This window comes from Globicephala melas, chromosome 1 (genome assembly GCF_963455315.2).
Source record: "Globicephala melas chromosome 1, mGloMel1.2, whole genome shotgun sequence".
In the NCBI taxonomy this organism is placed as follows: Eukaryota; Metazoa; Chordata; class Mammalia; order Artiodactyla; family Delphinidae; genus Globicephala; species Globicephala melas.
Genome location: NC_083314.1, coordinates 131,498,832 through 131,514,892, shown reverse-complemented (window position 1 = coordinate 131,514,892; position 16,061 = coordinate 131,498,832). Strand labels below are relative to the sequence as shown.

Genomic DNA, 16,061 nt, shown 5'->3' with positions numbered 1-16,061 from the left:
CCAAGCAAAATAGATCATTTTCTTGGCTCAGAAAAGAATACACCACAAAAATTTGGAAAATATGAAAAAGAAAGAAAAACCTCCAATAACTCTTATATAATGTTCACTGTTTTAATTTTACACAGCTTCTTTAGTAATTTTCTATGCTCATATTTTTACAGAATTATACTGATTGGGGATATCTAATCCTATATCCTGCATTTGAAACTTACATCTTTTAATCTTGCTTTTTCTTTGCTTAGGAGTATAAACATTTTTTTTCAGGTTTGGCCTTAGAGAGGCACGCAAGACTGAACATAACAGATAAAATGCCTGTTATTTGTTGACTTTTGTTAAGTTTCAAGCAGCCTTTGAGTAAAAAACTCTAAAATTCTGCCTATTCCTCTTTGGTCAGTGTTAGAGGAGTTCAGTAATTGTAATCATTCCTTGGTGTATGCTGAGGAAATTCTTTTCCTTGGCATATTGAATTGAACACCTGAAAGGCCTGTGAGGTTCTCTCCCTAGAAGACTCATAAAGGCAAAGTTTCTCCCTCCCCCCACTCTCTTATCCACTCTGTCAGTTTCACTGCCAACTCCTGCATAATGTCATCATATTATGTGTTAGGAATTCAACCCTGGTTTCCTGGGTGATGGGACAATGCCACTACTTAGTATTCCTAGTCACATAGCTACAATTCCATCACGCTCTTAATCTATATATATCTTCGTGTTCGGGAAGCAGACTTTTCAAATCAGGCCTGTATTAAGAATTTTAAATGTACAGAGTGAGAAAACATAGGAGCTTCTTGAGCTCAGCATCGATGCAGGCCATTTTTGATGTTAAGATCTTGAGAATCCGCCATGTGGACCAACGCTTCTTGGATTCAATGGTTTCTATACTGTACCTTTTCCAGTTCAATTCTGCAAACTCAGAATTCTTCATATTCTCTTCTAGACTACTGTATGTCTGAACTTTAAACTTGGGCCTGTTTCAATAGCCTGAGTTTTCATAAACCAGTGACTCTTTTTCCTCTGGAGCTGGCACAAGTGGGGTGCATCCTTAAATTTTGGTAACGTTTTTGAGTTTCTTTGTTGCTGTAGTGGCTTCCAGTGATCTACACAAAACAAATGTCATGAACTGCAGTGTCTCTGCTTCAGAATGCCCAAGTTTGTGTGATTTAAACCAGGGAATACTAGCTCTTTCGAACTATTGGTTGCTAAAATTCTCTGTGATGAATACTTGCCTATGTACTTATACGTGTAAGAGGTTTAAACTGATGGTACCATTGAAATTAAGATTTTTTTTTTGGTCATGCATATTTTTGTATTGGTTTTCTTTCTTTTCCTGTTTTCCTTGACAATAGTATCAATGGATCATATTCGTTAAATTCTAAATCTGCCATGTTTTAGCTCTGTTACCTTGGCCCAATTATTTTTCTGATCCTCTGTTCTCTCATTAGAAAAAATAGATGAAAATAATCTCACAGATTGTTATGGGGATCAAATGAAATATTATATGGGCAAGTACTTTGTAAGTTTAAAGCCTTTCACTAATACATATTATTTCTGTATTCTTAAGGATCATTGATTATTTGGGAGCCTAACTGTTATCCTCTATTCTTTTTCTCTCCTCTCAAATACCTTTGCACTGATGTCTTGGATTTTTGCGTTTTGTGAACCTCTTTCCTCACGTGTTAGATTTAATTGGCTTGGTAAATTGTGATATTTACTTATACACGTGCCTTGTGTACATTCAAATATTAGTGTGGAGAATACAACTAAGCTACTTATTTGTATTTAAGGATACCGAACTGTTCTTTTTTGTGTGTGTCTTGTTTTCCCCTGCAGGTCTTAAAAATTGTCAGCAAAGCTGCACTGAATAACAGACGCCCTAAAAGGGGCTGCTGTTCCCCTTTATAATGAAGAAAAGCAGGAGTGTGATGACAGTGACGGCCGACGATGTAAGTTCCAAACATCAGAGTTGCCGATTCCACCCACTCTTTGCTCAATAAAGAAGTCACTCCATAATTCTGTTCCAAGGGCAGGCAAGGTTGTCTAATAGTACCACTCTGCCTCTAGGTGCTTCTGTGACCTGGACATTGCCAGCCCTTGGACCCAACACTCTGCATGCTAGGCAGCAGGCACACTGCCCTCTCTGCAGCTTGGAGATGGGCTCAGTTTGAACTTTGTGATTTTCATTTACAAAACCACCAATCTGTGGAAATTTTTCTTTTCACCCTGTTTTCATTTCTTTTTTTCTTTTTTTTTTTTTCCGCTACGCAGGCCTCTCACTGTTGTGGCCTCTCCCGTTGCGGAGCACAGGCTCCAGACGCGCAGGCTCAGTGGCCATGGCTCATGGGCCCAGCCGCTCCATGGCATGTGGGATCTTCCCGGACTGGGGCACGAACCCGTGTCCCCTGCATTGGCAGGCGGACTCTCAACCACTGCGCCACCAGGGAAGCCCCTGTTTGCATTTCTTGATGACTTTCTTGCACACTTTTATCCAAGTTCAGCTGATCCTTGAGTCATCTTCTATGGTGGGGTCTTTGACAGCTGTTTGAAACCCATCCTCTAGGACTTGGCTCAAGCGTGGGCCTCAGACCAGCAGCACTAGCGTCACCTGTGTATTTATCAGAAATGCAGAATTTCAGAACCATCCCTCAGACCTAAAGTTCAGAATTTATTCCCAGGGTGATTACATATGTACATTAGGTACATAGGTAAATTTCCATTATCTTCACTAAACGAATTCTACTTATTATTTAAGGCTAAAAAGAAACCGCATTTCCTTCCCAAGCTTTCCTTGAAAGCTAAGGATTTTAACATTTAATTATATTCTTTGATTTACTCATTTTACAAATATTTTTGAGGACCTACTATGTACCAAGTACATTTTTAATATACGTAAGTCCCAGGCTGACTACATATGTACATTATATTTGAGAAGCTCTGCTCTGGGTCATTTGAGGAAGTCTGTAGACTCATCATTTTTAATAGCTTTGCCTCTTGGTCAGCTGATATTATCTTTTTTGCTTTCAATTGACCAGTCCCCCATTAGTGTGTTTTTAATTGTCCAGTGTTTACTCAGCTTCTGTTTGTAATTGAGCCAAAAATTATATGCCACTAATCAGATGTGCAGAAGGAAGGAAGGGAGGGAGGAAGGAAAAAGAAGTCATTTTCCTTGCTGTCTGTAATAGCTCATCTTGTTAAACTTCTATTTCACAGATGGGGGAGGGGCTGGGAGGAACTTGAACTTGGTAATTAATAATGTAAACTGGTATCTTTTGAGTAAATGCCCAGTTTATGAGTATTTCTCCAAGTTCTTACTCCTTCCCTTCCATGTAGGCAAGTGGGAAAACAACATTAATTCACATTATAGTCACAGGTGTGTGGTATTATTGTCCTTGTCTTATATTTCCGCTGGTTCTTACTGTTGTCCTATTGAGGAATAGCTCATTTCCCCAGATGTTTGGTTGTCAGTCTCTGCCCTTGATCCAGTGTGCTTAGGCACATGGTAGGTATAACAGGTGATGAGTGCTCTCAGCCTGAGCAGGGGACCTTCTCAGCTCGCTGTAAATTTGACATTCTCCCCTGCTGCCTGGGCTCTTCACCTAACCTTTCAGTGGAGCTCTGATTGTTTAAAAGACTCAGCTTTGCTTTCTGTGCAGCCCTTTGGGCTGCTCACCCCATGAACCCCTGGTCCCTTTACCTTATGCTGCAGAAAACCCCTTGAAGAGCAAGCTGAGGCTAATTCTGTTTCCTTCTCTGTCCCTATCTGGGTTTGTAAGAACTTCTAGGACCCGCAAATGCAGAGTGAGACTTCGTTGTGCCATGAGGCTCTTGCCCACCAAAGCACACTCCTTTGCCATTGCCTTTTCTACTCTTTTGTGTTGAGACACTTGGTTAGTGATCTAGTCTCATCACCTGTGCCATATTTCCTTTTCTTCTTTCCCCCTTCCCTGCTCCTTGACCACAAGGGAACTGCCCTTAAGTCATATTCTAAGTCCTCAGTACCAGCGGTAAAAAGCTGTGTTCAGACCTTCATGCTCTGGTTAGGATATCTAAGGGGAAACTTCTGGAATTTGGAAATTCTGTTTCTCTTAAAAAAAAAAAGCTTGGGGTTGTCCTATAATACTATTTGTATACTGTGTGCTCCAGATTCTATTTCTTTGGAAGAATAAAACTAAACAATGCATCCTGTCTATAAAGGATGATCAATGATTTTTTTCCTCTTCATTCTATCATTGCAGTAATAATCCTAATCCTCTCTAAGGTAATGGTTACCACAATCAAAAGACAGGGAAGGTTGCATAGAAGAATGTACAAAAAAGAAAAGCACATTTGAAGAATACTAACCCCACCTAGACTGGTGGGGTTAGTATTATTACCTAGATTTGCACTGTCCGACATGGTAGCCACTAGCCACACGTGACTATTAAGCACTAGTACGAATGGGGAGGTGCTGTAAATGTGAAATACATCTTGGATTTTGATTACATAATAGTACAAATAGAAAAGAATGTAAAATATGTTATTAATAATTTTTGATATAGATTACATGTTGAAATGACAATATTTTGGATATACTAAGCTAAGTAAAATATACTATTAAAAGTAATTTCACCTGTTTCCTTTTTTTTTACTTTTTTAATGTGACTACTAGAATATTTAAAATTATACATTTGGCTCCCATTTGTGGCTTATACTTTATTTCTGGTGGACAGTCATAACCTAAAACTTTTCACCATGCACCTCAACCTTTCCAGTATACTACAGAAGATCATATCAAATGTTACACACAGTATCTCTTCCCTTACAACAAAAGCAAATTGGCAGATATTATATTTTTTTATACCACACTCTGAAGAAAGGTTCACCCTTAAGTCAAGGATATTTTATTATATTCTCATTATTTCAGCTCAACAGTTACTCAGCGATTTAAATATTCACCTAATATTAATTTAGCACCTATTATACACTCCACACTGGTTAGCTTCTAGGGATTAGAGTCCTTGTCCCTTTGTAGCTTATATTCTAGAGGGGAGGGTGTACATCAATCAATAAATTATAAAATAATCCCAGCTATGATAAGAACTGTGGAGAAAAATGAAGTTGGTCAGGGGGCAAAAAATGGTTGGACGGTGACAATAGGTGTTCATAGAAGGATAACATGAAGAGAGGGAATATGGACAGTGAGGACATATAAGCATTGAGGGAGTGAGCCCTGTGAAGACCTGGGGGAAGAGAGTTTCTGGCAAAGGGAACAGCGTGATTTCCAAAAGTAACGTTCAAATTAATGTTTTTTCCCCCCAAATCTTTGATCTGATGTGTGGTGTAGTTGGCCAGTATCATGCTGATTAAAATAGAAAAATAAGTCCAAGATCACCAATTCAGTAGTTTAGAATTGACTGAATTAGATTTTGCCTTTGAGGATGTTAGCAAATTTGGGGCAGTGATTATGAGTATGAATTAGAAAGTTTGAGGTAATTATGAATAACTCAACTTAGGTTAATGTGTTTGCATAACAATATTACTGTTTTTAGTATTTAACTTAATTTCTAAAAAGCTATTCCATTAAGCTCTTTTGTGGCAATGCATTTGCACATTAACTGAGGTCTTTTGAAACAAATTCTTCAAAGAATGGCTACAAATCTGTAAATTCAAGCTTGTTCACAAGTCAGTATGGGATATATTTTGTGATAGGTGTGACTTTGTTACTTTTCAAATAACAAGTACCAAATAAATACCCATTTAGTTTATTCACTGAAATTAAACCTGGTTGGTAATATTTCCATTTCTAAAAGAGGAAAAATATCCAATAACTTTATTATAAGACTATTGTGGTTGGTGGTTTAACTAAGTGACATCTCATTTCTGTTCTTTGGTAGAGTGTTTCTTGTATGGGTGGTAAAGTATATGCTTTACCACCCATACAAGAAACACTGCTTTGCTTTCCAGATAATCAGTGCTTTCTTTACATGCATATTTGGAACAAACTGAGTTATAAAAGTTTTGACTTTTAGTTTGTTCTTGAATCTCTTTAGGAAGACTTTGTCTCTCCTAAGACTTCCTGTCTCCTCAACTAGTCTCTAAGTCTTTTGAGAAAGAAACTTACATATACTATGCTTTCTCCTCAGCCTATTTCTAACACATACACATGCGCGCGCGCACACACACACACGCACACACATATAAGTGCTATGCCTACAGTAGATTTAATATAACCAGTTACTAAACAGTAAAACACTGGCCACATTCCAGAATATTTCAAACTCTGGAAAATTGTAAATTGTTTTGTCTCCTTCCTGTTACTGAATTGTGGTTCTACTGAATTTTAAATAAGTGGTATTCCAAAACCATAAGTCAAGCACAAAAAATATGATGATATCCCATTTCCAGGTGGAGAGAGTGGGGCCCCTGAAAATTGTCAGGCCTATTCATGCCCAGATTTTCATCATGAAAATGTGGTTTTGCATGGATGAGATAAGCATAATCACTAGAATACAGGTTCTGTCTCTTTTTGCTGTTGTATCCTTTCTTAAGTAGCACAGAGCAAGACTTTAATAGGTGTGCAGAAAATATTTGTTGAATGAACCCAGGTAGACCCTTAAACTTGAGTTAATTATCCTTGTATGAACTAGTATAGGGATGGGTGGAGGAGTGGTGGGCGGAGAACTTTAGTTTGTTTAAACCTAAGGCGGTCTAGTCCCAGGCTCTCCTAAGTCTGTTCTGAAGGGCTAGTAGGAAATACCTGTCTTTTTAGGGCTACAGAATGACTTCCAGGTGAGAGACCTTGACCTGGTGTTAGGACTTCCATTATTGCTTAAGATACGAGTGGAGAGTGACAGTTACAACTTTTAAACTCCAAGTTGCTATCAGTGGCTACTTGCATTGCTGTAACATTTCTTGTCTTCAAGCCGGTATGAATGGTGATGCAGGCAGAGGTTCTTTTGGGGCTTCCACTCCCCACAGTACCAGGAACCAGAGTCACCAAGAGATATAGGAAGAATGAATAACTCTTATTACTGGTTATAATACAATGCCTCTATCTTCTCACAAGTATTTCATTCATGTCAGCATTAGGGCATATATTGAACACATGGCAGTTCAATTCGGGACCAGATAAAGTATATTCTTCTTTTTCTGAGCTCTTATATGTTTGACCAGAAAAAAAAACCCACCCCCAAATCCCCTCAACTCTGAGGAGACCTTTTATAAGAATAGGAAAAGTCAGTTACCCGGTTACCCACAATTATGAGTATCTTGCTGGCCTGAGATAGAAAATATATTTACTTTAAAACATTGAACAAGAAATGTTATAATTTAGCTAGTATAGCTTGTTCCCGTGTTGCAGAATGATGACCCTGATGTCCAAAATATATTTTCTATGAAAAGCTTTCGTTTTAGCAAGTGAAAAAAGAGAAAGAAAAAAAGAATAATTTAAAAAAAGAGAAAGAAGATAAAAAGCCCTGCAATCCACATGCTTCTAACGGGAAAATATTATCAACAGTCCTGAAGATCACCAAGACTATGCAACTAATGTGTCTAAAATTTGAGAATTAGCCCTTGTGCCTACGTGTTTTCTCTTAAGCTTTTGACGTCAGTGTTCGATTCTGATTGTGAGATAATGAATCAGGACTTTATGAGTGACAGCTTGATCATTTAGCTTCTTATTTTACTCCATCGTGCATCATTTTAAACATTTGAATTTCATTTTCTTTTTCTCTTTTTTCTTTCCCTGTGGTTCCTCTAGAATGTTAAAGATTATTTTGAATGCAACTTGAGTAAATCCTACAGTTCTTCTAGTAACACACTTGGGATCGACCTCTGGAGAGGGAGAAGGTGTTGCTCAGGAAACTTGCAGTTGCCACCACTGTCCCAAAGACAGAGCGGAAGGGCAAGGACTCCTGAGGGAGATGGCATTTCCAGACCGACCACGCTTCCTTTGGTGACACTTCCAAGCATTGCTATTACAACTGTGAGCCAGGAGTGGTGAGTAGCCCCCAACTTAAATGTCAGTTCTAAGTTTTATTTTCCAGTTACTCCCGGTACAATTTCTTGTTATTAAAATGTTAGTTATCTGTGGAGTAACTAAGGCTTTTGACATTTTGAGAATTTGTTTCCCTTCGGGTAGCAAAATGAGGAGTGGAGGTATCTCCTACCTCTTAAGATTGGAAGGGGCCTATTGAGGAAGGAATGAGATGCATTTTTATTAATGACAAGGAAAGCAAAATTACTGCCTATGATCTTTTTTTTAAAAAAAACTATTAGTGTATGTCAATATGATGTTTTAATTTAGAAAAGCAAAATTATATGAGTGCCTAAAGGAAGTAAAACATATATATTATATAGATGAATGACAGGAGATATTCTTATTACTGTACTCAAAATATAATTATTCGTAGCTTCTTTGTATAATCCCACTTTACTAATTTCAGTTTGTGGTTATCTAGAAAATAAAACACTTCATTATAAATCAAAAAAGGAATGAAGATTGTACTATGAGAGATGCTTGGACTGTTTTGCAGAGTCTATGTTTGTGAAACAGGCTATTTTAATCTAGTGTTGAAACGTTAATTGAATACGTATAATTTATAACTGTGGTTAAAATTGTGCCATGATATTTCTTCAAATACGTGTTTTTAATCACATATTTAGTTTTTAGCACTTTCTCTGGTTTTTATTTTTGCTCTACATAATTTCCAAATATTTTCCAAGAATAGTCTGCTTACATAACAGGGAGACTTATTAAAAAGAAAAATATTTTCTCTATGTTTTATTTTAAATTATAATAATATGGTGCTTTAAAAATCACTTTTCATTTAACTCATTTGTTAAGGAGAAAAACTAAATATATTAAATCATTGTGCAATAATATCACAGTAAATCCTTAAAATATGTAGTTTTTATGGTGTGCTGTATACCCTTGCCACATGCTGAGCTGTACAGTGCTGATGAGTAGTCCATTATGTGCTCATTGAATGATGCAGGAAATCTTTTAGTTGGTGGTTATCAAATACACTAAGAATTAGATCACTGAGACTTCAGCTATCACAGTTATTAGCCTGAAATGGTTCATCATTCTGTATGTGATAGAGGAGCATGTGAACATGTCGTAGGGGGAATGGGTTAAAAATTTGAAAAGCACTGACTAACATCTGCTCCTCAGCTGAATTAACATTAGAATAGTCATAACCAATCATTGAGCACTAAAATGGGCATATTGCTTCTGCATTGCTTACTCAGTCACATAACTTATGTGTTTAGTCTTGGTTTGCTTCTGCATGATGGCAGATTTGGAGTTCAGAAGATTTCCACAGAGTTATTTTTCAGCAGCTTGGCACTGGTGCAGTATTACCAGTTGTTACAATATTGAAATGCTTCCATACCAGTTGGTAAATACGTGCTTTCTTGAGCTCTCTGATTGCCCTTATTACTATTCCAGACACTTCCCCAGAAGCAAATTCCTTACAAACCAACAGCTAAAGAGGTGATGACTGGCACAGCAGGAGTCCAGTTTTGTTGGTCGTTGGTGTTTTATGTGTTAGAATAACACTCCAGATAAAATGTACCTTGCAATGTTAGAGTACCTTGCGATGCTGGAGTTCATTTTACTCAAAGACCCTTTGGGAGTTGCAGAATTGTTCCTTCCTTAGAAGTATCGAATCTAGACTCTGACATGTGGGGCACACTTGTCTACCTTTCTAAATTGAATATATTCATCTGTACAAAGAGAGTAATTGTACTCACCTCATAGGCTATTGTAAGGATTAAATATGGTAATATCTTCAAAATGCCTACTTTAGTAAAAAGCACATGTTAGGCAATCAACAAACATTAGTTTCTCTTCTCTTGATCATTATCCATTAAAGCCTTTTGAAAATTAGAAACCATGTTTCAAGTATCACTAGCCTCATGCTGAGTGAAATGGAAGATTTAGCCATTATCCAGTTTGTCATGCAGTCAGCCAACACCACATATTAGTAATTCATTTATAATATGTCCGTTTTTTTTCAGTTACCTGGATAGTTTTTCAAGTGTGAGAGTATTCAGTCATTGACTCCAAATTTATTTTTAAGTATAAGCAGCTAAAAGCATATCAATACATCCCTTAAAAATACTTCCTTTGCAATATTGATGAATACTGGTGGAATTGCTGGCAGAGGAATCTAATTGAAAAATCATTTGATTAGAAGTGAGGAAGTAGGGTTCCAGATACTATCATTGCCATCAACTTGATGAAAGGTCCTAGAGGTAAGGGGTGCAGCCTACAATCATGTGTGAGAAAGAATTATACTCACTACTTAGAACACGGAGAATGTGGAATCAATCTCCAGGTCTAGACAAGGGGTCAATAAGCTTTTTCTGCCAGTTAGTAAATATTTTTGGCTTTGTGGGCTTTATAGTCTCTGTTGCCACTATTCAGCACTGCCATTGTAGTGTGAACATGGCCGTAGACTGTACATAAATGAATGTGTAGCTCAGCTCCCATGAAACTTTACTTACATAAACAGGCAGCAAGCTAGATTTTGCCTGCCAGTCAGTTTGATGACTCCTATTCTAGACTAGTAAAAATCTCTAGGATATGACTCCTGCTCTGATAATTGCTTTGACAATTTTTTTGTAACTGGGTGAAACTGACCTTGAGTTCCTGGTTGGTGTTCTAAATATGTCAACAGTCTGGGAATATGTGCTACAGATCAAGTATTTAAAGCCAGTGAAAGAATTTGAGCGAGAACAAATGAAAGTTACTGCCCAAGGTATATAAAGTTAAATAGAAAAACATTGATATAAATTTAGCCCTTGTTTGGGGAGAGTATATTGATGAAGAGAGGTGGCCATCACTGCAGGCAAAAGGCCTGGAATGGAAGGACAATGATTTGATTTACTATGGACAAAGAAAGAGTGAGGACCTGAGTCCAGTTGGGTGGACTTCCATCTTGCTACCTTTGGATGAGTTTCTTTATCCTACAAAAACTCAAATGAATAAACAGTGGAGATGTTACAGCTTTTCAGAGTTGTGTGAGAAAGAAAATGTAATATATGTAGCACTTAGTGGTTATTTTGATGTTATTGTTATTATTGTTTTTTTATTGTTATACCTGGACTGAAGAGCCAGAATTATGCATTTTCTATTATTGGGGGTTCTGGAGGAACTTCACCACTTGAGTTATTGGAACCATCTTGGAAATATGATGAAAGAAGAAGTCAGATATGAAAACAAGATGTTATTCTCATTACTGATAACGTTAATATTGGAATATGTACTCTGTGTCTGTGGGCAAGTAGGCTGCTAACGCTGTACACCGTAATCATACAGACTTACCACTCAGTAATAGGAGGTGCTGGGCCTGTGCAGGGAGCCCTCGTCCTCAGAGGGAGAATCTACCTCTATGAAATTTGAAAATGGTGGAGTTGTAGAATCATGCCCCGGTGAGACAGTACGAAGGAAGGACTGAGTTGTACATGTCTACTTTCTCCTTCTGGAAAGACCAGTGCAGATTCAATTACTCCTTCTTTCCAGGGAAGACTGAGTAAAAAGGCAGAAGGAGGTTATGAATCTTAAGCTGGTGGCATCCCTGACACTTGGAAGACACATCAAAAAGTGGGAAAAATACATTCTTCCTGACATTCCCCAACTTTTTCCCCCCTCTTTTCACCTTTAGTCTGGGGTCATACTTGGGATGTGGCCAATGCCAAGCCTCTGGTGGTCTTCACTTTTTGAATAATTAAAGCAGTTTATTGATCTACCAAATTTATCAAAGCAATGTCACCACAACCAAATTAGGAAAATAAGCCAATACTCAGCCTTGAATGTCTACAGTTAATCTATAATTTTAACTTTCCTCCATGAGGATCTTTTAGCTCTTTAACCCCTTCTAACCCTTCCCTGTTTACAGTTTTTAATTATCTATATATTTTAACCCCCAAATACACTAGCTCTCTGTCTGGAATCACTTGCCTTTTTGCTTGAAGTAAGTCCTTTAGAATTTATTCTTATTTTTTGGTTTGTTTCTCTGAAAATGTCCTTATTTTGCTCTCATTCTTGAAAGTGTTTTCTTTTTCATTATGTAGCAGTTTCTTTATTTCAATACTTTACCCCTTACCTTTTGGCTTCCATTACTGTTGTTGGGAAAATGGCTGTAAGTCTAATTGTTTTTCTGTGTAAATAATCTGCATTTTTTTGGCGGGGTGGGCTCTTGATTTCTGAATTCCATCTTTGATGTAACTAGGGGTGGATTTCCTTTTATTTATCCTATATGAGATTTACTGGACTTCTCAAATATGTCAGTTGGTATCTTTCTCATCAGATCTGGAATATTCTTTGTTATTATCTCTTCAGATATTTTCTCTGCCAGTCCTTTGCTCCTCTGCTATTGGATTTATGATTAAATGTATTTTGAATCTACTTCTTTATCTTCCATTTCTTTTCATGTCTTTCATATATATGTAATTAGAAATTTTGTCTTTCTGGGCTGTATTCTGGTAATTGCTTTTGGTCTGCCTTCTGGTTTGCTAATTCTCTTTTCAACTACATTAAATTTGCTGTTAAATCTATTATATTGAGTATTTCAATTTTGATGATTGTATTTTCTGTTTTTAAAGTTTGTATTTATTTAGTTTTTAAACATGTGAGGTAATTTTATGTAGTTTTCTTTTCCCTACATGTGTTAGTTATCTATTGCTGTATAATGAATAATCCCCAAATTTAATGGCTTAAAGTAACAAACATTTGTTATCTTACATTTTCTGTGGGTCAGGAATCTAGTTGTGGCCTAGCTGGGTGCCTCTGACTGGGTCCCTCACAAGGCCAAAGTCAAGTTATTAGCCAGTGTTACAATCATTTCAATGGTTGACTGGGTGGGAGGGATCTGCTTCCAAGCTCACTCACACAGTTTTTGACAGGTTCACCTCCTTACTGACTGATGACTGGAAACATCAGTTTTTTGCTATATGGGCCTCTCCATTGTGCTACTCATAACATGACAGTTTGCTTTTTATGGAGCAAGAGTTTTTGATAGAGAAAGACGGACCAGTAGAAGGTGAGCAAGAGAGAAGTCAAAATCTTTTTAGTGACATCCCATCACTTTTACAAATTCCGTTCATTAGATCTAGCCTACACCCAAGGGGAGGAACTGTGCAAGGGCCTGACTATGAGGAGGTGTACATCATGGGGGACAAATTTAGAGGTTGCCTGCCACATTGCAGATGTTTTCAAGCTTTTAAAATTTTCTTTAAATATAGCAAGAGTAAGGAGAAATAGACAAATCCACTATTATACTTGTAGACTTCAACACTGCAGAAAATTGATAGACCAAACAGGGAGAAATCATTACAGATATATTTGATGTGAACAGCACTATCAATCAACTTGATTTAATTGAAGTTTTTTAGAATACTTCATCCAACAACAACAGAGTATACATTCTTCTCAAGCTTGCATTGAATGTTCACCAAGATACATCTATCACACACACCTTAACAAATTTAAGAGTAAAAATCATATAAAGTATGTTCTCAGACCACACTGGAATTAAATAAGAAATCAGTAACAGAAAGATAACTGGAAAGTCCCAACTATTCAGAGATTAAAAACCCAACTGTAAATAACAGACCAAATGGGCCAAAGAGAAATATTAAGAGAAAATTAAAAATATTTTGAACTAAGTGAAAATAAAATTAAAATTTACTATTATTTATGGGATGCAGCAAAAGCAATGCTTAGAGGGAAATATATATCTATACCTATATATATGTCTATATATCGATTTCTGTCTATCTCTATATAGAGATATATTTGACAAGAACAAAAAACTAAATCAGTACTTCTTCTATCTTAGAAAACCATAAAGAAAAGGAGTAATTTAAGACTCGAGCAAGCAGAAGAAAATCAATAATTAAATTAGAGCAAAAATCAGTGCAATTGAAAACAGGAAAACAGTAGAGAAAGTCAGTGGAACCAAAAGATGGTTCTTTGAAAAGATCAATACACTGATAAACCTCTGGCCAGGCTCACCAAGAAAAAGAAGAAAAGACATAAGTTACCACTTTAAGAAATGAGAGAACATCACTATTGATTCCCTCGAGATGAAAAGAATAATAAAGGACTACCCACATATTTGAAAATTTAGATGAAATGGACTAATTCCTTGAAAGACTCAAAAGGACCAAAACTCACAGAGGGGAAATAGATAACATGAAAGGTCTGTATCTATTAAAGACATTGAATAGAAAATTATTAACCTACCAAGAAAAAGAAAGCTCTAGGCCTAGATGGTTTTCTTACAAATTTTACCAAACACTTAAAACAGGAATGATACAATTTCTCCACAATCTGTTCCAGAAAACTGAAGTAGATGGAACACTTCCCAACTCATTCTATGAGGCCAGTGTTGCCCTAACACCCAAACCAGACAGACATTATAAGAAGGGAAAACTGCAATATCTCTCATAAGCATAATAGATACAAAAGTCCTCAAAAAATTTAGCAAATAAACTTCAACAATATATAAAAAAAATTATACCCTATGGCCAAGTGGGGTTTATTCCAGGTTCAACATTTTAAGGTCAGTCAATGCAATCTACCACACCAATAGATGAAGAACAATCATATAATCTTATCAGTTGATGCAGAGAAAGAATTTGGCAATATTCAGCACCCATTCATGGTAAAAAGTCTCAGCAAACTAAAAATAAAGGAGAATTGCCTCAACTTGAAGACCTCTACAAAAAAAAACCTATAGCTAACATACTTAATGGTCAGAAGCTAGATGCTTTCGTTTAAGATTGGGACCAAAGTAAGGGTGTTCTGTCTGACCAATCCTATTCAGCATTACACTGGCAGTCCTAGCTAGTGCAATAAGCAAAGGAAAGGAAATAAAAGACATACAATTTGGAAAGGAAGAAATAAAACAGTTTCTGTTTGCAGATGACATGAATGTCTATGCAGAAAATCCCAAAGAATTGGCAAATAAAACTTCTGAAACTAATAAATGAGTAGAGCAAGGTTGCAGATTACAAGGTTAATATATAAAATTCATTACTTCCCTATACATTGGAAATGAACAATTAGAATTTGAAATAAATATTATAATAATATTATTTATAACTGCATGAAAACAAAAAGAGGAGCATTTAGATATAAATTAAAAATATGTACAGGATATGTATTCAGAAAACTATGAAATTCTGATAAAAAACCAAAGGAATTCTAAATAAATAGATATATGATGATCATGGATTAAAAGATTCAAAATTGTTAGGGTGTAATTCTTCCTAACTTGATCTATAGATTCAATGCAATTCCAGTCAAAATTCCAGCAAGCTATTTTGTAGATATTGAAAAACTGATCCTAAACTTTGTATAAAAGACAAAAGATCTGGAATAGCCAACACAATAAATACTGAAGAAGAAAAAAGATGGAAGAGTCACACTACCTGATTTTGACTTAATATAAAGCTACAGTAATCAAGATAGCTTTATATTGGCAAAAGAACAGTGGCATAGATGAATGGAACAGAATAGAGAGTTCAGAAGTAGACCAATAAAATACAGTCAACCGATCTCTGATAAAGGAGTAAAGGCATTTCAGTTGAGAAGACATAATCTTTCAACAAATTGTGTTGAAAAAATAGCCATTCATATCAAAAAATTAATAATAATCTAGACAGAAGCCTTACATATTTCACCAAAATTAACTCAAAATGATCATAGACCTGAATGTAAAATGCAAAACTGCACAACTCCTAGAAGATACCATAGAGAAAACCTAGGTGACCTTGGATTTGGCCATGAGTTTTTGATAAAACACCAAAAAAAACCACCCCATGGTCTATGAAAGAAAAAATAATGATATGTTGGACTTCATTAAAATTAAAAATTTCTGCTCTGTGAAAGGCACTGTTAAAAGAATGAAAAGACAAGCCACAGATTGGGAGAAAAGATTTGCAAAACACATATCTGATAATAAACTTGTATCCAAAATATACAAGAAACATAAAAAATTCAACAATAAGAATACAAATAACCCCATTAGAAAATGGGCATATGATCTGAAGAGACAACAAATCAAAGAAAATCT

At 36.3% G+C, this 16,061-nt stretch overlaps 1 protein-coding gene across 4 annotated transcripts in view; it reads left to right on the top strand.

Annotated features, from left to right (window-relative positions):
• The window catches only part of PDE4B (phosphodiesterase 4B), a 592,044-nt gene that overhangs the window by 108,070 nt on the left and 467,913 nt on the right, over positions 1–16,061 (top strand). For all 4 annotated transcript variants that reach the window (XM_060304629.2, XM_030865864.2, XM_060304618.1 and 1 more), the window contains exons 2-3: positions 1,828–1,940; positions 7,733–7,971. In XM_060304629.2, coding sequence (XP_060160612.1) covers positions 1,899–1,940; positions 7,733–7,971 — 281 coding nt within the window. In that variant the 5' untranslated portion in view covers positions 1,828–1,898. The remainder of the gene's footprint in view (positions 1–1,827; positions 1,941–7,732; positions 7,972–16,061) is intronic.